This window comes from Glycine max, chromosome 10 (genome assembly GCF_000004515.6).
Source record: "Glycine max cultivar Williams 82 chromosome 10, Glycine_max_v4.0, whole genome shotgun sequence".
Classification (NCBI taxonomy): Eukaryota; Viridiplantae; Streptophyta; class Magnoliopsida; order Fabales; family Fabaceae; genus Glycine; species Glycine max.
Genome location: NC_038246.2, coordinates 530,431 through 557,665, shown reverse-complemented (window position 1 = coordinate 557,665; position 27,235 = coordinate 530,431). Strand labels below are relative to the sequence as shown.

At 31.2% G+C, this 27,235-nt stretch overlaps 3 protein-coding genes across 3 annotated transcripts; 1 reads left to right on the top strand and 2 right to left on the bottom strand.

Moving 5' to 3' along the window:
• The first annotated feature begins 263 nt into the window (after positions 1-263).
• On the top strand, positions 264-5,023 carry LOC100810522 (NADH dehydrogenase [ubiquinone] flavoprotein 1, mitochondrial). The gene is made up of 3 exons (XM_003535191.5): positions 264-444; positions 1,200-2,671; positions 4,752-5,023. The coding sequence occupies exon 2, from the start codon at positions 1,211-1,213 to the stop codon at positions 2,657-2,659; it is 1,449 nt and encodes a 482-aa protein (XP_003535239.1). The 5' UTR covers positions 264-444; positions 1,200-1,210; the 3' UTR covers positions 2,660-2,671; positions 4,752-5,023.
• Positions 5,024-6,996: 1,973 nt separating this feature from the next.
• Positions 6,997-12,489, bottom strand: LOC100811610 (protein NRT1/ PTR FAMILY 5.2). The gene is made up of 4 exons (XM_003536792.5): positions 12,250-12,489; positions 9,705-9,922; positions 8,531-9,096; positions 6,997-8,326 (listed from the first exon to the last, which is right to left on the bottom strand). Exons 1-4 carry the CDS (start codon positions 12,362-12,364, stop codon positions 7,462-7,464), a joined length of 1,764 nt encoding a protein of 587 aa, XP_003536840.1. The 5' UTR covers positions 12,365-12,489; the 3' UTR covers positions 6,997-7,461.
• Positions 12,490-15,912: 3,423 nt separating this feature from the next.
• On the bottom strand, positions 15,913-22,413 carry LOC100813385 (protein NRT1/ PTR FAMILY 5.2). Its single transcript, XM_003535158.4, has 4 exons — positions 22,139-22,413; positions 18,957-19,174; positions 17,613-18,178; positions 15,913-17,231 (listed from the first exon to the last, which is right to left on the bottom strand). Exons 1-4 carry the CDS (start codon positions 22,251-22,253, stop codon positions 16,358-16,360), a joined length of 1,773 nt encoding a protein of 590 aa, XP_003535206.1. The 5' UTR covers positions 22,254-22,413; the 3' UTR covers positions 15,913-16,357.
• Positions 22,414-27,235: the final 4,822 nt, after the last annotated feature.

The following is a 27,235-nucleotide window of genomic DNA, read 5'->3' as shown; positions in this document are numbered from 1 at the left end:
ACATAAAACCTATTCATATTTGTTTATCAAAATTTAAATAATTTAGAGTTTATATATATATATATATATATATATATATAGTAATAATAAAAGATTATAAATAAAATTCATTTTTTAGAATACTGCTCCATACGAATAATATAATTTTATCTTCATAAAGAAAAAAGAAATAAAAGCATAGAGTTTGGTAGAATTTCGTTTTCGTCATAAAACTCACCCCTCTTTTTAGTTTCTACCATCAACCCTCTTTTTCCAAAAAATGCAACGTGGCTAAACAGAAGTCCAAAATCTAACCCAACACCAAAAATAAAAATAAATTAAAAACAAAAAAAAAAAACAGAACAAGAGAAGGCAACCTGAGAGTAATAACGGAAGCAACCCACAAAAGCAGCACAAGAACACTCATCAGATCCCAGTGATCAATTCAATTTGCGTTCATCACTGGTACGTTCTCTTACATTTTCTTTTTTCTCATTCATTCCTTTTCTTCCAAAACCCAACAATATCGTAGCTCCTCAAATCTGTGCCCTAGTTTGTTTCTCTCCGATTTCAGCTCCGAACACACTCTTGGTTTCGATTCGCGTGCAGTGCAATCTGATTCTTGTTTTCCTTCTTCCCAGATTTCACAGATGCACAAGACTCATCACGTTTATTAGTCCTTCTGGGGGTTCAACAATTTTCCCGAAAGCCATTTAATTTTTTTTTTTTGTGAAATTATTGTGCCGATGAGTATTAAGATGAGCGCAAAATTGAATTTTCTTTGTGGGTTTCTTTTATTTTTTTGGATGTGTTTTTGTTTATTGGACAAAACTTAGATGCAGTTCCTTAGGTGTATTTTTTGTGCTGTTCTCTAAGTTAGAGTTTTATCTTGATAATTTGAGTAAGAAGAGTTTGTATTAAAGGTCAACATAGATTACTGAGGTAAAACTGCAATTCAGATTGGAGAACAACTCCAAAAGTACCTATGCAATTGTACATATGTTTTGTCCTTGTATATATTTGTTTTGATTGTGCTGAATAGGGTTTGATTATGACTAATTGTAATTGGTGATTTGAAATCATGCTCTCGAGTAGTTCATATGCTTTCATGTTATTGGCTAGCCCCAAAGTTAATAGCCAATTTTATTCGATGGTGTATAGTTGTGGACAGTTTTGATTAACCCAAAATCATTTGTTCTAAAATTTGGAATTACTGTCAGGTAAGGCAAACATGAGGGGCATTCTTTCCGTAAGGACAGCCTTGGTTCAACATCATAGTGAGAAATTGGGCCTTGGTTTCAGAGTATTTAGCACTCAGGGTGCTTCCACTGCTAGTACCCCACAGCCGCCACCACCACCTCCTCCGCCGGAGAAAACCCATTTTGGCGGCCTTAAGGATGAGGACAGGATATTTACTAACTTATATGGGCTGCATGATCCTTTTCTCAAAGGTGCCATGAAACGTGGGGATTGGCATCGAACGAAAGATTTGGTAGTTAAGGGTACTGATTGGATTGTGAATGAAATGAAGAAGTCTGGCCTCCGTGGGCGTGGTGGTGCTGGTTTCCCTTCGGGTCTCAAATGGTCATTCATGCCAAAAGTATCTGACGGCCGCCCTTCATATCTTGTTGTTAATGCTGATGAAAGTGAACCTGGAACTTGCAAAGACAGGGAAATCATGCGGCATGACCCGCATAAATTGTTGGAAGGTTGCTTGATTGCTGGAGTGGGAATGAGGGCTAGTGCCGCTTACATCTACATCAGGGGTGAATATGTCAATGAACGTAAGAATCTCGAAAAGGCTAGGGAAGAGGCTTATGCTGCTGGTTTGTTGGGTAAGAATGCTTGTGGCTCAGGCTATGATTTTGATGTTCATATCCACTACGGTGCTGGAGCTTATATTTGTGGTGAGGAAACAGCCCTCTTGGAGAGCCTTGAAGGGAAACAAGGTAAACCAAGATTGAAGCCGCCTTTCCCAGCCAATGCTGGGTTGTATGGATGTCCTACCACTGTCACAAATGTGGAAACTGTGGCTGTGTCTCCAACCATTCTAAGGCGTGGACCTGAATGGTTTGCCAGTTTTGGTAGGAAGAACAATGCTGGGACAAAGTTGTTTTGTGTGTCAGGGCATGTGAACAAGCCTTGCACTGTTGAGGAGGAAATGAGTATTCCACTGAAGGAATTGATAGAGAGGCACTGTGGAGGTATTCGAGGAGGATGGGATAATCTACTTGCAGTGATTCCAGGAGGATCATCCGTTCCTCTGATTCCAAAGCATGTATGTGATGATATCTTGATGGATTATGATGCATTGAAGGCTGTTGGGACAGGGTTGGGGACTGCAGCTGTAATTGTGATGGATAAATCTACGGATGTTGTGGATGCTATTGCAAGGCTTTCCTATTTCTACAAGCATGAAAGCTGTGGGCAGTGCACCCCATGCAGAGAGGGGACTGGTTGGCTTTGGACGATCATGGAAAGAATGAAAGTTGGGAATGCCAAGTTAGAAGAAATTGATATGCTTCAGGAGTTGACTAAACAAATTGAAGGGCATACAATTTGTGCCTTGGGTGATGCTGCTGCATGGCCAGTGCAGGGTCTTATCAAGCATTTCAGGCCTGAGCTTGAGAGAAGGATTAGAGAGCATGCAGAAAGGGAGCTTCTGCAGGCCACTGGCTAGGCGTTTACTAAGGTTGTTTCTTAACAGAGTTACACCCTTATTTTACCATTTCAATCATTTAAAAAACTTTATTTATTGAACTTCTCCTTATTTGCTGTTCAATCAGGCTTGAAAATGGTACATAAACATAAGGGTAAATAGATGAACAAATATTTTTACTCTCAAATTGATATAGTGGAGATGTTTGGAGAGGTACGAGAGACATGCTTAGACATGAGAATTGCACATGCAAACTAGATTGTTTTATTTATATATTTTTATTTTCTGGATTAAACCTGAAAAATAGGTTAGAACAGAGATCAGACAACAAAGGAAGAACACAGGACAAAGCCCCTCACTGAGAATAACCGCTCTCAATACACAATACACAGGCTTTTCTCTCTCAAACACACTCCATAAAAATTACCTACTGAATACTGAAACTGTCATGTCATGTACATATACTGCCACACAAATGCTAACTGCCTAAAGACACAAATACTACACAAACATAAATGATTCAGATAGGTAACATCCTAAACAACTGCCTAAAGACGCATCAGATAACTATTTAGAGCCAGTATGAAATTAATGCATAACCAGGTGTCTGAGAGCTGAACTTTAGTTGAACTTTAGTAGTATGTTATTCCAACGAAATGGTGGATGCTGAATATTTAGGTATTGTTGAAACCTCTTTTAAGGATGTTGCTTGTTAAATTAACTAGCTTAGAGAAAGTTTAAGTGTCTTGCTAATGAATGCTTAAAAGCAAAGATTTGCCAAAAGGAGTGGAAAGTTGTGCCTGGAACTTTTTATTCTGAGTAACTTGCACTCCCTTCCCTCGAGAGATAAATCTGTGCTATACTTTAGTTCATTTTAATGTAAGCAGACTTATGGAATTTTTTTTCTGTCTGTTGATATTGATATTATTGGGACTTTAGAAGATTTTAATGTAAGTAGGCTTATGGAAGATTTTGATAAATCTTTGGGACTTTAGAAGGTGAAATGAAAATTTTGGGTAAAGTCTTAAAGCTGATAATATAGGGGTTTTTTAAAATGTCATCTCATTTATAAAGTCCTCAAATCAATAAAAGGATGTTTCAATTAGTTGATGATGACATTGAAAGTTGTAGAGAATGGAGAACTGTCTCTAGGAGGCCCATTTACTGTTCCTTTCCACTACCGAGTGGCCTGTTTACATTAAAATGGACTTAAATGTAGTACATTTCATCTCTTAGAATAGGGGAGTGTACTTAACCTTTTAAATTTTGTGTTCTGTTTTTGATTGGTGCATATTATAACATGAAATTCCAATGAACTCATTTTGATTCAGTGACACATTTCCTTTATTTAGAGGCTTGGATTTCTTACGACTTGCATGTATGATCCAAGTATTTAAAGTCATATATGGCTGCATTTGATTTTGTTTTTCTTAGCTTTGATTTGCTAAAAGAATTATGTTTGTGTGGTATGCTTTAGTATCAATATGAATTCTAATATTCAAAGTTATTTGAGGATAACATTTGTAGTACATTATGATGGATTTGCCTCATAATGCAAGAAAATATATAGAGTGAGAAAGTAAAGGTTTATCTACCCTTAATTTGTATCAAATCACTTGTAAACTTAACCCTCTTTGTATCAAGAGTGAACACATACCTTTACTTTCTCACTATCACTTTGCACATTTTGTCATAGAGACCAGCCTAATCCCATTAAAATTTCAATTTTTTTTTCTGTGCTAGAGTTTGATATGGGTGCTGCTTTTATCCTCTTTTTTGCTACTGTTTATGTTGTATAGTTTTTTTACATATGAGATTGAGCAGCTTGTTGATCTGCAAGGTTAACCTGAAAATAATGCTAGGTTCATATCTTTAAATGTTGACAAGCATCTTTGCCATTGACTTTGCTTTAGATTGATTCCATCTAAATCTAAATATATAAATATGAAAAAAAACTTATACTTAAATTCATTAACTATGCTGAAAATTTTCATCTTTGCAATGGAAGATGTCTGATTGTATGTCTGACTGTTCTTTCCATATGAACTGTACTGGTATTAATAACATGAAAATGTGCAAATTTTCATCCAAATTTTCATTACTGATTGTGTAGGGGTGTGACTGTACTGGTGGATAGCAAGAGTCAGAATAAGACAGTGCCAGTCATTTTGGAATGATAGGTGGCTCAGGTTACTGCAGCTTTATCGCTACTTCTGTTTTCTTTTATGCTGCAGCAATTATGGCTGGACCATACCTGGGAAACCATTTGGGCGAGTTTAAACTGTGTACCCACATTTTCGTGTAATTTGTTAATAATATCTGTATACTGTTATTAATTTTGAAAAACAATTCATGATTATATGCATGTTATCAAGTGAATGATGAGGGATGATGTCTACTGGATAACCTAACTTATTTGTGATTGAATTATTCATTTGGAATAACTTTTTAGAAGGACATGTTATTGTTCAAAAACCATCCTCGACTTGCTTGTATGAAGTCTGTTGATCCATGCATGGGCTAAAAGCCTAAAACATGTCAATACTTCATAATTTTCAGCTAGTTTTATGATCTTGGTACCAAGGTCATTTGCTTATTTCTTTTACGGCTTTACTATTTTTTTAGTTCTTAAACTTTCCAGGATTTCTGTTTTTATTAGTCCCCTGAACTTTTTTTTGACTTGTTCCTAAGATTTTAAGGGACATTGACCAGCAAAAAAGAAGTTAAGGGATTAAAAATATAGTCAATCCTTCTTTTACCATGCAAGAGGCATATATGCCCTTCCAAGGATCTTAAGTGTGTTTCCAATCCACTAGTGTTTCTCAGCCCTTCTTTGAATACTTCATCCAATTTGCTTTGTTGTGATTTTACTACACTTTATACTAATAGCTGCCAAAATTCTACCTAACTTTAGGTGTTTTTGTTCTGATAGCATATTATTGACCATTTTTTATTATGAGTTTTGTTTTTTTTTTTTTCCACATTATTCTCTTATGTGGTTGTTATTTATACGTCTGGGCTATACCTGTTGTTAAACCAAAACAAGCGCACAATGCTCAGTTTAAACGTTTAGATTGTCAAGCAAACGCAACTTTTGACAAGCTATATTGTAAATTTTTTTGTGTATCAATATGTTGTAAGATTTGATACCTAATCTTAAGAATTTATTATCGAATTTCATTTACGCCAAACATATTTATAACTGAACTGATGGGCTATATGCTAGTTCATAGGTTAATGGGAAAGGAAAATTGAGAGAAATATTTTGTGAATTGCTCTAGTTTACATTGAGAATAAATGCAAGTTATTTTTACAAGGCTACTAAAAATACTTCTATTTGTAACATGTTTGCTGCAATTTAATGTCCAAGACGACTTTACAATTTCGTAAGATTACGAGTCGGAATAATTTTGACATAATTTGGTAGTATAACTATCCCTTGTTATTTTGTGCCTGAAATTTAAAACTAAAATTAGGTCAAACTCGAACTTACCGCCATTCAAGTAAGTGTTTAGACTTAAAAGTATGTAGTATTTATGGGTGAAAAGATTAATATAGACAGAATATTTTTTCTTCAGTCACTCTTACCATTCTTGCATTCTATTCTTAATGATAAATTGATTTGAATGATTCCTTAGATGCGTTTGTTGCACGAAATTATCTTGTATCTCTGGGAATATGAAGGTAAGAATGTTTACTTCCATATTTGTTAAGACTTAAGAGGTTATCAGAAAATATTTTTCGGAATCTTTTATTCCCACAAAAATTGTATATCCATGTTTACAAATATTTTATTCTCCTGCCAATGGGGTGAAAAAGTTATATTCTCATGAGAATGTAAGGAATTATTTTCTAACTTCACTATAACTTCCATTTTTACTCTTTATTTTTTATTTTAAAACTTTAAAAATATTTCTAGCAATGTTAAAAGTTAAACAAACACATTTTTATATATGGTAAGGAATAACATTTTCGGTAACAATATTTCTAAGGATGTGATTTCCGAGGATGCAAGATGATTTCTTGAAACAAACATCTCCTTAGAGATAAGAGATTCAGTATAGACATTCATGGAGCTATGCTGAATGGTTAGCGAATTCCAGCATTACAGATAAGAGTTTGGCTACGAAGACATTTCTCATCCTGTAGTGAAATGTTGGCTTCATCACAAACTTAGTTATATTGTGCTGTTACGTCCTCCTGAGTAGTTACTTATACTTTTTAGTTCTTTCTTTGTATTTTTTTGCTTTTTATTCTCTACTATTTTTTTATATCTTTAATGTATACACAGACAAAAAACTTTTTCCATTCTCTCTGAACCTATAAAAGCCAGATTTGATACCAATTTAGTCCTAAAAGCAACTCGCATAAACTGATTTAATTGTTTTTATTACATGGAGCAGATGGAGAATACTAAACTTTTACACAGTAGTTGAAGATGCAAAATTTCATGGACATTCATTTAGCTATACTCCTTTCTCCAATTTTGTTTTTCTGTCAAATATTCAATGTAACATCTCTACAATTGTGAACAATGTAATGCAAAATGATCACACTCAAACAACTTAATGAACATAACCAAACCATCCCTAAGTTCTATATCAATTCTGACACTTAGAGCAGTTACTATGTCCTCTCCCACTTTCCAATTTCTAATCAACTAGGGAAATATTTTGTGGACACTCCAAATCTCATCTACACCTAGAGAGAGAGATAAAAATAGAAGAGTGAAAAGCGATAAATATAGTAGGTCTTTAAATAGGTATTTAGAATATTAAGATGTCCATATATCAATGTCCAATCAACTAATCACTTGGAACCACTTAGTTTGACGCATTAGCTGTCTTCTCCTTCAGTTCTTGTGCAAGTACATCTATGGAATCTGAAATTTCAGCTCTATAAACAAAGTACTTTGTAACAATCATGAAGAAGATCAAATTCAGTAAGTTTAGAACTGCGAAAAATGCATAGTAGTAATCAAAATGAGAAGCATTCAGGTTGTTCAAAATCCATCCTTTGTGGCCATGTTTCTGAGTGATGTGTGAAACTGTGGAAAGAAGAAAAGTGCTAATGAAACTCCCAAGGCCTACTGTAGTAATGGAATATGAAGTTCCAAGGCTCTTCATGCTTTCTGGTGCTTGGTCATAGAAGAACTCAATTTTGGAAACCTCTAAGAAGGCTTCACCCAATCCCATAAGTATGAATTGAGGAGCCAAAATGAGTATGCTCAAAGGAACTTGTCCTCCGTTTTCAACTAGTCCATGTTCTTTGGCCACTTTAAGTCTATATCTTTCGGTCATAGATGCAACTATCATAGTCACTATGTGAATCGTGATTCCTATGCCCATTCTTTGAAGAAGTGTGATCCCTCGGGGGTTCTTAGTCAATCTTTGCATAATCTTGACGAAGACACGGTCATAGAGTATAACGCATACAAGCATGGTGAAAGATGTAAACGCAATCAAACTTGCAGGGGGAATGTTGAATCTGCCAATGTGTCTGTCAAGAGTAACTCCTTGCTTTACAAAAAGGGTATTTGTCTGAGCAAGCATCGTACTAGGAATAAATGTAGCAACCCAGATGGGGATCATCCTTAGGATTTGTTTTGTTTCCTCTACTTGAGTAACTGTGCATAGCATCCATTCACTAGTACTTGAACTAGTTTTGGCACAAGCCTTGTTGAGGAACCTGCACGTGTACTTGTGAACATAACAACATTTCATAGTAAAAAAATCACACATCAAATAGATGATATAAAATTTCAACCGATCCAATAAAACTTTAATAGATTTTGGATGAGAAATTTATTGTCGAGCAGTGTGAAATTGTTTTAGAAAACAGATTTTAAAATAAATAAAAAATTGAGAATAGAATCAAAGAGGCTCTTAGTACCTCAATGTTGGAGTGGAACTAATCCTGAATTTCCCTTTATTTGTATACTCTTGCTCATCAAGCTCATATAGTTCTGTAGAGTCAATAGGAACAGCTACAGTACTTTTCCTCAAAGCAGCCACTATAACCTTGGCAATTCTAGTGAAGGAACTCCCTGAGGCCAATCTATGTCTATAGAGGGGTGTGCCTGCCAAGAATGTGATGAATGCTATAGCAAGCGCTATAGTTGGAATTCCATAACCAAGAGCCCACCCAACATTGTCTTGTATGTATACTAGAACTGTGAATGAGAAAAGGGTCCCAATGAAGATGCTGGAAAACCACCAGTTGAAGAATGAGAGCTTATATGCCTTTTCTTTGGGGTCAAAATCATCAAATTGGTCAGCACCAATGGTTGAAATGTTGGGCTTTGTTCCACCAGCTCCCACTGATAAGATGTATAGAGCACCATAGAACACTGCTAACTGTAGTGTGGAGGCTTTCTTGCATTTTGTCAGATCCAATTCATGGCACTCAGGAGGCTGTAGGCTTTTAAGGGAAACTGATAGTGTAAGCAGACACATACCCTGCCAATGCCATTACACATGAATTTTTCAACCAAGCCAAAAGAATTAACTATTTAGCATGACAATTTAGGCTATGTTTTTTAAGTTTCAAAAGTAAAACTAAAAACAGCATTTTCTTTGGTTTTCAGTTGGAGTTGCTTGTAAACTGAGTTTTGTCTCAATCTTGCTTTTAAACTTGGTTTGAAATAGAAGAAAAGGAAATATTGCTTTTGCAAATGAAAGTTTATTCAAACTTAAGTTTATAAACTTTAATCCAGACATGCGCTTATCTAAACACAATTCTAAGATTGGTTGACTCATAATCATCTCTTTATTATAATTGATAAATAACTTTTTTTCTTTCAATTTAGTTGCAATTTTCTATTTATGCAAATAATTTTATACTAACACAAAAACTACCACATATAAAATAATTTTTATATTTTAACAGCGAAGAACTAATTAACATGCACTAAAAAAGATTGGTGTAATTTTCACAAATTTGGACATACAGTAATTCATCTAGTCATGGCAGGATTGGCTTTGACCTTGATAATGATATTGATATGCATATCAGCATGTATCCTTACCAATGTGACAAGTGAATTCAAGTGTGTAGAAAAACATACCAATAGATAGATAAGAGAGGCAATGACAAAAGTCCAATAGCGGCCAAGGTGAGCATCAGCAATATAGGCACCTAATATGGGAGTTATATAAGTAGTGCCAACCCAATTGTTTACATTGTTGGAAGCAGTGACAGTGCCTTGGTGAAGCTTCCTTGTTAGATACAGGACCAAGTTTGATGATATCCCATAATAAGTCATTCTTTCGAATACCTCATACACTGCAAGTCACATTTCATGAGTTTATTCAACCAAATCAAATCAATTCATTGGGCAATAAGATTTGTACATGTTACAACCTTATGAGTAACACATATGACATTGTTTTATGCATGAAAGAATGCACATATAGCACCTTGTGTTTGTTTTACTTTAAGATATAATTTATTTTGGGTGAATAAAAGTGGTACAATTGGGGACACGTTCACAATACCACTCGATAGAGGTACTAATGGCAAGATGGAGTTGTCAATATAGACTTATCATGAAAATTATTATATAGTTCTGAACAATAAGTAATTCTATCAAATTACACTAACTCAATTAGTTCCTAGGTGTCAAAAAAATATTTTCAGAAAAAATTGTCCACCAAGCGGAGAAATAAAAGTAAGAAAAATTCCTAACGATTTATGGCGATCAATAAGCTTATTATTATTATTATTATTAATGCTTCACAATCTTACCATGAAAAGAAGAGAAGCCATTTTTTGAACAAAACTTTGAGGTCAATATCATTTATTTCAATGATCCATACTAAACTTTAATGTCAATCCTTAACGTGCGAGTTATTGATATGCAACTCTAAATTTTTATTAAATAAATCTTCAAAAGTACTAATGATTTTACACTTAAATTTTATCCTAATATTTTACTTCTCTAAAACAAGTTGTTTTAACTTGTTTACTATAAAAAATACTATTATTTATTTAACTTTTTTACTTTATTGATATTTTTGCTCCCATGCCCCATCGTTGTTCTCATTTGTTTGGAAACTAGTTTACTACTATTTCTTATCATCATTACATGATTTATTTCCCCTTAATATTATTTTATTTTAAAAATTAAGCTAATATTGATCAAGTGTTCAATTTTTTTATCAAACAATATTTTATTTTTCAATGCAATTTGACTATACTTTTTTTGCTGCCGGGGAAAAGAAATCAGATTGACTATACGTTATCTCTATTAGTTGATTAGTATTTTTACCAATACTAAAACCTTACCGATTATACTATAGTGACTATTTAATATTTAATAACTTCATGATTATTATGCGTGAACCTACAATATTATTTTTAAATAGGAATTTATTATATATGATAGAGTAAATTACACAAATCTTTCTAAGTTTGTTTTCACACATTGCTTTTACGGCCCCTTCCGTCAACGCCATCAGGCGACGAAAATAAAGAAAAAGTCATTTAGGGAAAAAATACATTAAAACTCATTTGAGATTTTTGTTTGAGAAAAAAAAAAACTCATTTGAGATGTACATGGCTCCTTTCTGTTCATACATTAAATGACGTCAATTAGTGTGGGGACACAATGTAACATTTGGTGAGTATTTAGAAGTTTTTTTTTGTAGGCATTGAAAATCGAAGAAAAATTTATGTAATTTCATCAAGGAGAGATTTGTGTAATTTAAATTTTAAAAAAGTATAACATACATAAAATTCTAATATACTCTTGTCTAATTTTTTTAATAGAATATTTTAATAAATTATGTTATGTATATATATATTATTTATCTAAGGAAATAAAAAAGAATATCAAATTTAGTTTACAATAAATTGTTATAATTTAAGTATTCTGCTTAAGCAAACTATACCCCTTCACTACGTTATATATTTTAGAACAAGTTGAATTGCAACTTGAACTTACATAAATCAATTTAAATTCTATGGATAAGATATGCCAAAACATGTTCACATTCAGCCTAAACCAAAGTCAATGGAAGGAAGTTGGAAACTAATTTCTAACAGGGGCTTTGTTATTCTCACCCCTTTCTCATTCTTACATCCTATCTTTCTTTCTTTCTTTTTTTTTTCAATTAAAATTCCTATTTTACCCCTTTCCTCACACCGCTTCCCATTCTCTTGCCTTCCACATACAATCCCTCTAATATACTCTTCGTTTTATTTATTTTTTTATTAAGTTACACAACAAAATTATCAAAGAGGTGAATCAATTGGTGTGGCTTAATCAAACATCTCGAGTTCAAATGCTAGATAATGCATATGCAAATTTATCGTCTATTTCAATATAATTAGTCTTGTTAAAATACTCAACAAAAACACGTACGTTGTATCTAAAATAAATTAGATAAGATACATGGATGGAAATATTGTTGTGTCTCACGGTATCTTCAAGAACTTAACATTGGATCATATTACTAGAGGGAGATATGCGTATTCTACTCCCATGTGAAGCTGAATCAAAAGATTCAATGGAAAATGAAAAATAAAATAAAATCTTATATTAAAAATGACCATAGAATAAAAAAATATTAAAAAAGACTATAGATTAATGGGAAAGATAGAAAGATTACCAAGAAGCAAAGAGCATGCTTTCCAACCACCTCTTTTAGATTTGAGAACAGGTTTTCCTTTGAGATCTACAGTTCCATCTTGTACATATTTACTCACAGTCTTTCCTTTTTCCATAGAAAAAAAAATCTTTCAAAGGAGCAATTATATGTGTTTGGCTTTGCCTCTGCGGAGTCTCTGTTTGCCTATATATAAATTCAGGACAAAATTAACTTTTTCAAAGCTTTGAACCCAACCACTACAGAGAAGACTTCATGTTTGTGGTAAAATTTTCTCTTCCTTGTAGTCTACCCACCAAATAAAATATCACTATAAAGTAATTTAAAGAAAAAAGAAACAAAATTCTTAATTTGTAATTAATAACTTCTTTTCTCTAAAGTATTTTTTAATTTGACCACCAATAAATGCAGTTAAAGCTCTAAATCTCAAAAAAAAAAAATTATTGCATTTACGTTTATTCGTCGTATATAGTTAATTCTTTTCACTTTTGTTTCTTCAAAATTCATAACGTCTTCAGTGGGAAATTGTGTCCTTATAATTATAAAAACAATAATCTTTAAGTGAGAAAAAAGCCTCTCATAGTCATATTTGACGGTGGAAATTGGATGATCATATTCGGGAACCTCGCCCACCGTATTTTGGACAAAAGGGTTTACTCTCTTTAATTTATAGAACGGTTAAATATGTTGCAAATAAAGGTCATGTTCCAAATCATTAAATTAGAGAATTAAACTTTTGATAAAATAAATTAGGAAAACCAAATTCATAGTTTTATAATAAAATTATTAAAATTGATAGTTTTTGAATTAATTATGAAAATGGGTAAAGTGGTCAATCCATCATTTGCCTAGAATAAGTAATTAATTATTATCATTTGGACATCCAACTTTGTAGAAATAAATCCAGCATTAACTAAGATAAAATTGAGTGGGAATTCTGTTCTTCTTTTTCACTTTCATCACACTATCTGTCTACATAGGGCAGTTTTTCTGACTCCTCTCAAATTCTCACTCATATGTTATCATAAGTCCAGAGACGTGTTTAAATCACACACACTTAATTGCTGAAATCCTTTTTCAAATCAAGAATCCAATTCTTCTCATTCTTTTCTTTTCCTTATTATGGAAAAAAGTGCACCTCATGATGGACTCAGAAATTTCACCAACCAAACCACCTTCTTTGAATCTATGTAAGAAATTTTCTTGCATGCCATATATCAACAGTATCATGATGAACAAATGCCAACCAACCCCAATAACTCATCATCATCTCCATTGTTAAAGGATTCTATAAAGAATATATACCATATATGTTACGAACTACTGGTACAAATTAATTAGCAGAACGTGCAAGAAGGAATATTTCTTTATATATGGTCTAACAGATTTAGGCAACTTGCACTCCCCTTTTCTTACTCGTTTTAATTTTCAGGTATTTGTTACTTATTTTAACATTCTTTTATTTTAAACACTTCCTTAACGTCTCCTATTTCTCTCGATCTATTTCGTCTTATCATACTTTTATTTGTTTTTCTCTCACGTACCAGTTATTGAATAGAATTTGAGTGTCCAACTATATTTTTTCTTGTTATTTCTTGAGCGATAATTATTATTTCTTGAATCGGTTAATATAGAATTTTTTGAGAAATGCTAGAAATATATATATATATATATATATATATATATATATATATATATATATATATATATATATATATATATACAATCTTTTAATGCATTTTCTTTCAATAAATTTTAATTAATAATAAATTATGTGCTAGAAGGAATGCATTAGAAAGTGTTTTGCTAACACTTTTTTTATTTCTTTCATTGCCTAAGATATAAAATTAATATTTGAAAATGTAATTAGGATTTGTGATTAATCAATTAATGTATGTTTTAATTTATTTTTTATATTAGGATGAGGATCTTACCATATTACTAGAATTTATTCCAAATATAGTAATATTAAGATTTGTAGTAATTAAAATTTGTTCCATTTATTTAAATTTTCTTCTTATTACTTGTTTATGTATATCATATTTTCCTATAAACAAAAATTTATGTAATTAAAAAACATTTAGTTCTTTATGCATGCCATATTTTCCTATAAATAAAAAATTATATAATACAAAATATGAAAAATGTTTGCAACACATAGTCTCAAGAAGCGAAGAGCATGCTTTCCAACCACTTCTTTTAGATTTGAGAACAGATTTTTCTTTGAGATCCATGGTTCCATCTCGGACATACTCACTTATAATCTTTCCTTTTTCCATTAAATTTTTTTTTTTTTCAAAGGAACAATTATATGTTTGGCTTTATGTCTGCGGAGCAATTATATGTGTTTGGCTTTCGAAGGAGCAAACACATATAATTGTTCCTTAGAAAGATTTTTTTTTTTATGAAAAAAGGAAAGATTGTGAGTAAGTATATATTTACAAGATGTAACTGTGGATCTCAAAGGAAAATCTGTTCTCAAATCTAAAAGAGGTGGTTGGAAAGGATGCTCTTTGCTTCTTGGTAATCTTTCTATCTTTCCCTTTAATCTATAGTCTTTTTTAATATTTTTTTATTCTATGGTCGTTTTTCATTTTCCATTGAATCTTTTGATTCAGCTTCACATGGGAGTAGAATACGCATATCCCCTCTAGTAATATGATCCAACGTTAAGTTCTTGAAGATGCCGTGACCTTTAATATTTTGAAAGGAGTATTTTTATCTAAAAAAAATTAGATAAGATACATCGATCAAACTATCATTGTCTCAAATAATTAAATTAGAGAATTAAACTTTTGATAAAATAAATTAGGAAAACCAAATTCATAAAATTATTAAAATTGATAGTTTTTGAATTAATTATGAAAATGGATAAAGTGGCCAATCCATCATTTGCCTAGAATTGACGCGTTATAAGTAACTATCCATAATACTTACATATATAATAATGATCTCAATATTTTATAATATATTAACCAAACGATTGTATTGTATCATGTGTTACATATTTACTGAATTAATATAACATTTTCAGAGAGTCAGAGCACATAACATTTTTTTGGGTATTATGAAACCAATTTAAGATTTTTTTTTTGACTGAAAAACCAATTTAAGATCTTGAGCATATTACCTAAATTCTTTTTAGTGGGTTGGCGAATACATTTTTTTTTTTAAATGAGAATACATAATATGGAGTCTTTAATTAATTATTATCATTTGGACATCCAACTTTTTAGAAATAAATCTAGCATCAACTAAGATAAAATTGAGTGGGAAATCCGTTGGGGGAATTCTGTTCTTCTTTTTCACTTTCATCACACTATCTGTCTATATAGGGCACAGCTTTTCTGATTCCTCTCATCACATACACAACAAATTCTCACTCATATGTTATCATCAAGTCCAGAGACGTGTCTAAATCACACACACTTAATTGCTGAAATCCTTTTTCACATCAAGAACCCTATTCCTCTCATTCTTTTCTTTTCTTTTCCTTATTATGGAAAAAAGTGCACCTCATGATCGACTCAGAAAATATTTTTACAACTTCTTTATATATAAGCTAAGAAATAAACTTATTTTCAAGGAATAAAATATTACTTATTTTATTAAAAACTAAAAAAAAAGCATCTTTTTTAAAATAAGCTTAAATAAACTCACACGATATTTTCTCAAACTTTGTTTATAGTCTTGCACTTTTCTCAACTAGGTGAGATTATGTTGTACAACTATAAAGGAAAAAGAAATATCTTTCAACAGTTTCCTAGTAGAGTTTTTGAAAAAAAATATATATTCATTTAAAAAAAACACTAGCTAAGACAAATATCCACCAATAATAGGTATCACATAGGTATTCGAGCCTACATGTTTACACATTGATAAAAAAAATTAAATATTCACTTCTACTTTGTTCTTTCCACAATGAACGTGACGTTTCTTGAAGAGTGAAGTCCAAATTATATCACACATTAAAGACCCTATCGCCCATGACATATATATTCTCCATTTCTTCTAAAAAATGGCTTCAAATTATCTAAACCATCCCAAGCATCATGCATGTTTCTGAAATTTTGGCTGACATATATCACATCTTCTACTTTCAAATATCTAATTAATCTCTTGGAATCACCTGGTTTGATGTCTTTTCCTTGAGCTCTTCCTCAAGCACTTTTATGGAATCTGAAATTTCAGCTCTATACACATAGAACTTTGTCACAACCATGAAGAATACGAAGTTCACCAAGTTTAGTATGGCCAAAAGTGCATAGTAGTAGTCAAGATGAGAAGCATTCAAGTTGTTCAAAACCCATCCTCGGTGGCCATGTTTCTTGGTGACATGTGAAATTGTTGTGAGAAGAAAAGTGCTTAGGAAATTCCCAATGCCTAAGGTAGTCATTGAATAGGAAGTGCCAAGGCTCTTCATGCTTTCTGGGGCTTGGTCATAGAAAAACTCGATTTTGGCAACCTCGACAAACGCATCAGCTGCTCCCATAAGAACATATTGAGGAAGCAAGATGAAAATGCTCAAAGGAACTTGTCCTCCATTTTCTAATAGCCCATGTTCTTTGGCCACTCTAAGTCTATACCTTTCAGTTAGAGATGCAATCACCATAATCACTATGTGGATTATGAGGCCAATTCCAATCCTTTGGAGAAGGGTTATCCCTCTAGGGTTCTTGGTAAACCTTTGCATGATCTTGACAAAGAAACGGTCATAGAGCACCACACATACAAGCATGGATAGAGTCACAAATGTGGCTAAACTTGCCGGGGGTATATTGAAGCTGCCAATGCCTCTGTCAAGTGTAATCCCTTGCTTCACAAAAAGGGTACCTATTTGTGCAACCATTGCACTAGGGATCAATGTAGCAGCCAAGATTGGGATCATTCTTAGCATTTGTTTGGTCTCCTCCACATGGGTAACAGGGCTTAGCTTCCATCCACTAGTACTTGAATCGGTGTTGACACATGCCTTGTTGAGGAACCTACATATATATGGAAGTAGAACCAGAAAATATAAGATATAAGATCATTGAGCATTCAAAAGAATAATCATATAATAATATTAAAAAAATGGTCTTTGGTATTATTCTTGAATCAGAATTAGATTTTTACTTCAATAATTTATATCGACATTTAGTACAAACCTTTAATTCATCAATTATAAGATGAAACTTCAATTCTAATTAGAAAATAACATTGAAATGTATAAATACTTATATTTAAGTTTTGTCCAATGTGTATACCCCTCCCCCAATAGCATATACATGTGTTAAAACACCCACACCCTCATGACAAATAAACAATAATTCATATATTAAAAAATCACACATAAAGTTGATGAGAAATTAAGGTAGAATTTAGACCTCAAGGTTGGAGTGGAATCAATTCTGACTCTCCCTCTCTTGGCATACTCTTCCAAATCAAGCTCATAAAGTTCTTTAGTGTCACTAGGAATATGCACTTTCCATTTCCTTATAGCAGCCACTATGACCTTGGCCATCTTAGTGAATGGACTCCCCGTGGGCAATTTGTGTCTATAAAAGGGTGTGCCTGCCAAGAATATGATGATTGATATTGCAAGTCCAAGAGTGGGAAGAGCATACCCAAGAGTCCACCCCACATTGTCTTGTATATAGACCAGAACAGAATTTGCAAAGAGGGTCCCAATGAAGATGCTAAACATCCACCAATTGAAGAAGGAGAGCTTGAGCTTCTTCTCTTTGGAGTCAAAGTCATCAAATTGGTCAGCACCAATTGTGGAAATGTTTGGCTTGGTTCCACCGGTTCCTAGTGCAAGAGTGTAGAGTGCACCATAGAACACAGCTAGATGTAGTGTGGAGGCTTTTTCACATTTTGTCACATCCAATTCATGGCACTCTGGTGGCTTTAGGCTTGGAAGGGACACCGATAGCGTAAGTAGAGACATACCCTGCCATTCCAAAATGCACATGAATCATTCAACAACACTAATGAAAGTTTAACAACATAACTCATCCTAAACATTAACTAATATTATCACTCAAGTCATGTGACTTTTTTTAATTTTAGACTAAAATGATCGACCGATTGCGGTTTAAAGCACTTTTTTAAAAAAAAATTATCTTTTCATGGACTCAAATGGTGTAATGCCCCGTTATTGTAGAAAGACTTCATCTAATTATCACCAAGCCAGACAGACAGATACGTGAGCAAGGATACCGGTCAAACACTCAAACCAAAAAAACTTAAAAGATGAAATTTAGTATTGAAGAGTGCTAGTAAAACACTCACTCTCTCATATACATTTGTTCTAATTCGAATTATTTTATTGATTAGAACTTATTACAATTTATAAAATTATGACTTCTAAATAAACTATACACTGCTATGCAATGCACAGATATATTAAAGAATTGTTGAATTTGGGAGTTGGTAGTTGAACAGTGAATGCGTTGTGGGCTGGGGAAGAATACAATGAACATTTATTATGGTTTTAACTTTTAATATGTTAAAAGTGTTAAGATAAAAATAACAAATTGTTGAGTATGATTAAATCTCGAACTGAGTGATTCTAATAGTGGTTGATAAAAAAAATAACATTCCTATACTATGGAAGGAGTATCTAATAATGTGTTGATGATTTAGTTGTGTATAACAATATGAGATATTCATATCATACGATATTTTTGTAATGAATGGGAGAATTCAAAAGTGACAGAAAGGGGTACCAATAAATAGATGACTGAGGCAATGAGAAAAGTCCAAAAGCGACCAAGATGAGCATCGGCAACGTAGGCTCCTAAGATAGGAGTTATCCAAATGGTGCCAACCCAATTGGTGACGTTGTTGGAAGAGGTCACAGTGCCTTGGTGAAGCTTCCTAGTCAGATACAGTATCAAATTTGATGATATTCCATAATAAGCCATTCTTTCAAATATCTCGTACACTGCATTGCATATCAAATTAATTTAATCAACAAAGCCAACACAAGTTAAATGGGTAATATACTGCTCTACATGTTAGAGAAACATTAATAACGTATTATTTTTTTACTCTCTTTTTTTATTAAGTAAAATTGATGTATGTCTTATTTAATATTTTGGTCTCATTCTCTTATTTAATAAGTCTAATTTGCAAACTAACAGAACTCGTAATTTAATTAATAAAAGTTTTAATATTGATTACTGATAATATAAAATTATTATTATTTATTTAATTATAAATTATTATTTAAGATAATTATTATAAATTTAACAAATTTATTATATATAATAATTTATGATTGGGTGATAATGTAAAATTATTTTATATTATTGTAATTATATAATTTTTCTCTAAAAATAAAATGTTCAAAATACTTATATTATTAAGAAATCTCGACTATTTTGTAAAAAAAATCAACTATATTAGCCTATTATTGCAGGCTATTAATAATAGACTACTATATGTTATTTTGATATTATGCACATTTGGATCTTTCTTCACAGCTTTTGGTGATAAGTTTGCAATAAAATCTTCGCTCTGAAATCATTAAGGAAAGATTAATTTACAACCCTAAATACTAGTTGATTTCTTGTTAACAAATCACTCGGTTTATTTTGAATCCATTTAAATATTATTTATTTTTTAATTACATAAATATGTATATATATATATATATTTTTTTTTTTTTTTAAAATATTGATGGACCGACTAGTGATTTAGGTAAGTCAATATGACAAATGATCCCACCTCATCTCACCTTCATCCACTAGATTGATGGACTAGGTGGGACAAATTGATGGATTATATTGAATCACTTGATCCACCTTATCATTTTTGCAGGTTAATTCCACATGTCTCATTCATTTTGTTACTCCTAATGATTAAAATTTTTAATTAGTTTGTTAAAGAAATTAACAATTATATCCTCTGCGAAGTAAGCTTAACTTTTTGAATGATGTGTCAGCGTATTATTAATAATACAAACAAGGTTCAGTAAAGTTAATAGAAAGTATAATTGAATTCTTTTAACATGTAGTAAAGCATTCAATTCTAGACTATGTATATATTGTTAAGAAACTAGTTTCAACCTATATTGGTTGAGAATGTCCTTTTGGTGAAAAAAAAAAGCACTAGCACATGAAAATTAAACTCTAATTTACGTTATAGAGATTATTATCACTAAATCAAGTAGTTTCATTATTTTAAAAACCTTTCAAAACATTAATTACTAGCTATAAAATCGTTACAAGAACAAGAGGTTGTGTAAATGGTTTAGTTTATTTAAATAATTAACAAATAACCTCAAACATATTTGAAATACAATTTGATCTTTTAAATATAATTTAATATTGTTTAACACAAAAAGTTAAGATTTGTTTGTAGTAGCTTATATTGCATTTACATAGATAGTTGTAATCTTCGTAAAATTTACTAATATGTTTGGTTGAAATGAAAATAAATAGAAAAGAAAGAAAATATAAATAATGATGTATATTTTTTATTAGATTAGGAAAAAAAAGTAAAAGGAAGAAAAAATAAAGAAAAAGTTAATTACTAAAAACAAAATTTTCAAATTTTATTTATTTTTCTTATATTTCAGTAGTAATTTAAATTTCAAAACTTTCTCTCATCAATTATTTTCATTCCAACCTATTAAACAGATTGTACGGACAATGTGAAAATCTCATAATGACTACTTGGAGAAGCCACCTGTGAAATATTACATTTATACGATGTACGTACGTAAAAGAACAGAAATTGGTGTCTTTATACGGAAGGCTACCACCTCCAACTACCTCTGCAACAATCCATTTACTAGCTAGCTGGATGATTATAAGATCAAACCTACTTCTCTACAACATGTTGAATATGCTCAACGCCTCAAGTAAAAAGCTTCAAAAGCTAACATAACTAAAGTTTTGAAATTATGTTTTACATATAACTAGTAACTAATTGTGTGAGAACCGTAGATCTGGAACATACAAGTATATATATATATTATCACCATTTGAAAAATAAAAACACACATTTTTTTAAAGTGGTTATGTAACTATTAATTAACTTTTAATTTCGACTGTTCGTGTGTATGGTTCATATTTGTAGTGAAACAGATTTATTATTAAAAAAGACATGTTTAATTTAATTTAGTGGTTCAAATATTTTGGATTTGTAAGGGCAAGCTTTACTACCAAATAAAACATGGAAACTTAAGGGATATATATAGTTCAATTAACAACACACAAGTGGAGTTTGTGGGGGAATGATGTATGGTCCATTCTCACATAAAACATAGTTAAGGAGGAGAAAAAAAATTAAAGTGCGATTAAATTCTTAACTTAGAATTAGTCTTATAACCAATTTAAAAGACCTAAGCAGTTTGTAGAGATATTTTGGAATTTCTTCACAGAACCAAAACTCTAATTATATGGTAGGTAGCAAAAATAATGTGTGTAAAAATTGTTTCACCGTATAAACCCTGGTCATTTTATTTTTTCAAACATATCTTCATCATACCTTACAGTTTTCATATTTTACGAAAATATAAAGAACCACTTACTGTTTATTCACGAACACAAGTAAAAGAAAAGTAAGAACAAAGACTACTATTAAAAAAAATTAATTTTTTAAAACATTTTGTGTGTATTTAACAGTTTCATGATAAAGGAGACATACATACACACTTAAATACTATATATACTATAAGCATTACAAGAAGCAAACAAGACCAAGATTGAGGTCTCTTCCCATGTTCTAGGAGACAACACAACACAAAGAATTGAACAATGTCTCTCGATCAGAGGAAATTAAGATTTTTGTTAGCAAAACATCATGAAGCTTCCAATGTTTTGGGAAATTGCTTTTGAAATTAATGTCCAAAACAAGATGAAAATGACCATATAAAATTTATAGTGAGAGAGAGAGATACCAACAACAAAGGAGCATGCTTTCCAACCACCACTTTTGGATTTGAGAATGGGTTTCCCTTTAAGATCCACAGTTCCATCTTTTGTGTACTCACTCACAACCCTTCCCTCTTCCATAGGTAAGTTTACTATTGAAGAGCAACAACTTCACTCGATTGTTCCCCCTTTATTCTTTTTCAACTTTTTGAGGAAAAAGAAAAGAGAGAGAATGAACCAACCGTGTGTGTTTTTCTCCACTTTGAAGTGACCATTTAGACCAAACTACGTTGCATTTATTTATAGAGTGCCTCACCTTCTCAATGCATTGCTAGCTCTAGCTGGGCCATTATTATGGCCACATGCCTAGCCTCCATTTTTGGAGAAAATAATTTATTTATGAACGGAGAAAAGGTATAAAAAGAGTATCATTTCTAGAATAAATTAACTTGAGTTTTTTTTTTTTGAGATTATACTACATAATTTCTATCTTTTTTTAACGTATAGAACAATTTTTCTTTTAAAGTATAAGTTGTAATATTTTTTTAAACAATTAAGAAAGTTAGTATAATGTATAAGAAGTGTCATTATAGTATTTTTTAAATACTCAAGGAAGTTAGTATTGTTATTTTACAGTACTATGTATGTATTATTTTTAAAAAAAATTACATATTTTATCTATAAATATGATTTATTATGAATTATTTATAAAATGATGAAGAGTGTACGGCGTTAAAGTGGTATATCAAATACTGTCATTTAATTCTGCCATTAAATTGGGATAAGGCCCCTTTACATATTTTTTTAGCTTTTTGACATTAAATTCTGCCTAGTTTTCGCCATGTAATATTTCTTGTTTGCAAATTACTATCCTCTCATTTCTTTTTTATAAGCAAAAAAATTACACTTATTAAAAAAATAGCTAATTTTATTAAATTGTGTTATTTTTAATTAATTTTTTTCTAAATTATCCTAAAATAAAAAATTGTGTTTTTTTATTATAATTGAGAACCGAGGGAATACTAATTAGTAGTAGTAATTTACACGGCCACCATAAGGGCTAAAATAGTTTACTTTAGATCTTAAGAATATTATTAATTATTTTTCTCACAAAAATCAAAAGAAAATTATTACTTAGATAAATGATAATATTAAGGCAGTTGGTTCTAATTTCACGGCACATTTACTATACATTGACGTACGAGGCCATCCTTGCTAGTAAGTAGTAATTCATTGTCTGGGTTTGCTAGCATCAAAGAAGTTTGTGATAACTCCTACAAGATATATGCAGGATCTTGGCCTACGAAATTATTTCCTTAGTTTAGGTTTATCTATTTGCTAATGAAAATATATATACCCCATTGGTTTATTGGCAAATTCAAGACTTGCATGTATGATGTAACAAAAAATAAATAAAAAATAAGCCAACTTAGCTCTAAATCTCTAATGTAAAATGTATTAGAAAAATAAATGCTTAGAAAATCATGAATAGTCCATAGAAGTCAACTCACACATAATTATGATAATAAGTGCGAACCATTTGCTGATGAAAGATAGGGATGGTTAGGTACACTTGTTCCCGATCAATTTTGACATCTCAAGACCTGTATTATATTATGTACAACACCAAAAATCATTGAGACATATGACGACAACGTAGAAAATCGATGTTACGATTGCTGTACACTGTTTTAGTTATTATCACAAGTATCAAACTTTTTATATTTAATTTTGTTATGATTGTTTTTGTATGCTATTAATTTATTTTGCTTTAATTACATACAAATTTTGTTCATAAATAGTGAATTTTACATTTTTGTTTGACATTGAATATAATGATTTTTACGGGCAGTTTGCATTAATCATTGTATTGAATCTTGAATTGTTCGTTTGGACAGTTTGGGAAGACTATATTTTTATGGTAGATCCATGTTTTAAGGTTAACATTATTTTGTTTAATTTGATAAAATTTCTGTACAATGTATTTCTAGTTGTTCTCTGAGTGTATACTTGATGAAATTTCGGTACAATGCAAAATGCCGCCAAAATTTCATCGAATTTAACAAAATAAGATTAACCTTGACGCATGAATCTATCATAAAAAAGTATTTTCTTGATGGGATAGAGCCACACCTTAAATGAAAAAGTGGGATTTCATGCATTGAATGAGTTTCGGAGTATGGTGGAGTTATTATTTAGATGGATCGAAGTTGGATGAATGAAAGTCGCTTGAGCCCTGTGTATGAGGAATGCGTGCAACAGTTCCTACAATTTGCTTCAGAAAGAAGTCGACCGGATGAAAACGAAAAGTTTTTTTTTTCGTGCATAAATTGTTTGAACGGGAGACGATAAAAAATGGACAACATACGAGAACATCCGTTGTGTGATGAAATTAAGAGGAATTATACGATGTGGATATGACATGGTGAATTGACAGACATGCAGATGTTAGTGCCAGTTAACATCGATTTTTTTAAAAAATCGATTTTGATATGTAGATTTATAATTTTCTTTTTTCATAATTCTTATCATATAACATCGACTATTTAAATAACCGATATTGTATTTATTAGTTAACATCGGTTTTGAAAAATAGATGTTAACGATATTACTTTCAACATCGATTAATAACCAATGTTGAAAATCTTAAATAATAGATGTAAAAATCTTATTTTCTAATAGTGATGTCATAGACACACAATCACATATTCATACCAAGTATTATTTGCACAATGGTGTGACAAAAGAGTTAGAGGCAATGATGCCAGGACACATGACTAGGTTTGTCTAGAAACACCATGCATGAATAGGGGCGAGCTACATGACTCACCCTAAATTTATGGTTATGCGAAGTTAGGGAAAACAAAGACATGACTCACCTTAAATTTATGGTTAAGTCAAGTTAGGGAAAGACACGAACAAAGAAATGAGTTATGACTTTTCATTCTCTCACTTTAATGTTTTTCGATATGAATACTTATATAATGTACTTAAAAGTGGTTCGATTTAGTGAAAATTATTAATCTCTTACATTATACTGAATCAAAGTTTGAACGATCCCTCTAAAAAAATGCACATATTTAACATTGGATTGTATTTTAAATAAGATTATTTGAAAAAAAAGAAAAATAATACATGGAAGAAAGGAGAAAAAACAGATTAGTATTCCTTACTTTTCATTATTGAAACCCTTTAGTTATAAAACCTCCTTGGAATTCAAGTTAACCTTTACTCATCCCCTTGACTAACCAATCCCGTCGAAAAAAAATGTAGTTTCGAAGTTTTTTTCCTGGAAAAGTTGTCTTTTGTTACTATATATATATATATATATATATATATATATATATATATATATATATATATATATATATATGATATTATGGGAAGTAAAGTCTATATTGTCGTATAGTGGGATTCATAGATTAATAGAGTAAATAGTTATAATTTTAATTAAAAAAATAATTATATAAATGTAATAAAATGTGAAGTTATTAAATTTTTAATAGTAAAAACTCAACCAATAATCGTAAGAACCTCGTAATTTAAGCTCTAAAATATATTTAATTTCACTTCAAATTATTCAAATCATTGTAAATTTTGTATAATCATATACCAGTGAGTGTTTCTCTCTAGTATCTAGAGTTGGGTATATAGGTTTGGCTCCATAGATGGTCTATTTAAACGTGCGTTAATTTGTCTTGATTTATTGAATTCGGTGGCTAAATAAGTTAGGATCCATGAGTTATTGGATCAACCCGCATAGTTTTTCTAAATATTTTATTGATTTTAAATATGAATTATTGTTTAATGTTATATTTTCATTAATCTTATGAAGTTTTTTTAGTTTTTATAAGTTTTTTGAGTTTTTAATTTTTTTACATTCAGTTATAGCCTACTAATTAACTCGCAGGTTAAGAGGACCTAACGCAAATTAGGCCACACAAAAAGATATACATTTAATTTAATGGATTAACTCAATGCAATCCATTTAATTGTGATGTGAACTATTGCGGCCAACCTAACCTAATCCGCGTAGCACCAAAGTTCTTTGAATTTTGTAGGCAAAGTTTGTTGTGATAACTACATGCAGTTGCAAGTCTATTCTTCAATCTTCATGAAAATTAATGGTGCAATTAAGTGTCAGCTGTTTCAAGCTATGTTATGACTTCATTCAGCCACGGATTCACACTTAAATAAAGGTTGTACCATACATCTTATTACTTTTAAAAAATTAAATATAAATATCATGCATGTATATATTTTATTTTTCCTAATTTTATATATTTGCATCCTTTGTTTCTAATTTTTCTCTTATTTCGGGATAATATTATTAATTTTTATTTTTTAAAATGGATTATTCCTCTGACTTTAAGGTTCTAGATCCCTGGTTGACTCCACTTATGACAGTCCATGTATTTAAATACAAGTATAGAGAAAATGTGCATAGAAATCTCCCATACACGGGTGTGGCTGAAAATGATTTTACTCTATGTTAACGTAGGAGTTGAAAGTTTTCAGAACATGCTAAAGAACAATTGAATGAAGAGCTGATTGCAATGAAGGTGTTTTTTTTTTTCTTTTTTTTTTTTCTGAAAGAACAACAAGAAGGTTTGTTCAATGTTATTCCGCAAAATTTGTCACAAAGTTACATTTCAAAATTTTTTTAAAAAAAAAACTTGTAAAAGTATTTGCAAATTGTTCAACACCAATCCAAGAAAAATTTCCCATTGCTCTATCTAACTCAGCACGATTCCTCCTGCTCCTTCAGGGAGTAAGAACATCTCCATCCTAGCGTTTTTTATTTTTTATTTATACATTTTAAATGGATCTCACTATTATACACTAATATCACTCATTTTTACTTTTTACAACTTACATAATTTTTCTCTCCAACTTAGTAACTTTACATTTTTTACTAAATGAGTTACGCAAATAATTTCACATTCTTATAATATTTTATCACATAGACTCCAACGATCAAATTAATTAATAGGTGAATGTGTGAAAATTGTGTGAATAAGTATTTTCCCAGTTCCTTCTTTTCTCTTTTCTCCTTTATACTCAATGTTCGTTCCATGAACTGTGTAATTCTTGTTTCTTTACATTGTAATGATCTGATCAAA

Excerpts from the sequence above, each read along its gene's own strand:
- LOC100810522 (XM_003535191.5), top strand. The coding sequence starts at position 1,211 with ATGAGGGGCATTCTTTCCGTAAGGACAGCCTTGGTTCAACATCATAGT.
- LOC100811610 (XM_003536792.5), bottom strand. The coding sequence starts at position 12,364 with ATGGAAAAAGGAAAGACTGTGAGTAAATATGTACAAGATGGAACTGTA. Across the intron at positions 9,097-9,704 it reads CCTCTCTTATCTATCTATTG|GGTATGTGTCTGCTTACACT; the intron begins GTATGTTTTTCT and ends TGGCATTGGCAG. Across the intron at positions 8,327-8,530 it reads AGTTCCACTCCAACATTGAG|GTTCCTCAACAAGGCTTGTG; the intron begins GTACTAAGAGCC and ends GTACACGTGCAG.
- LOC100813385 (XM_003535158.4), bottom strand. The coding sequence starts at position 22,253 with ATGGAAGAGGGAAGGGTTGTGAGTGAGTACACAAAAGATGGAACTGTG. Across the intron at positions 19,175-22,138 it reads AGCATGCTCCTTTGTTGTTG|TGTACGAGATATTTGAAAGA; the intron begins GTATCTCTCTCT and ends TATGCAATGCAG. Across the intron at positions 17,232-17,612 it reads GATTCCACTCCAACCTTGAG|GTTCCTCAACAAGGCATGTG; the intron begins GTCTAAATTCTA and ends ATATATATGTAG.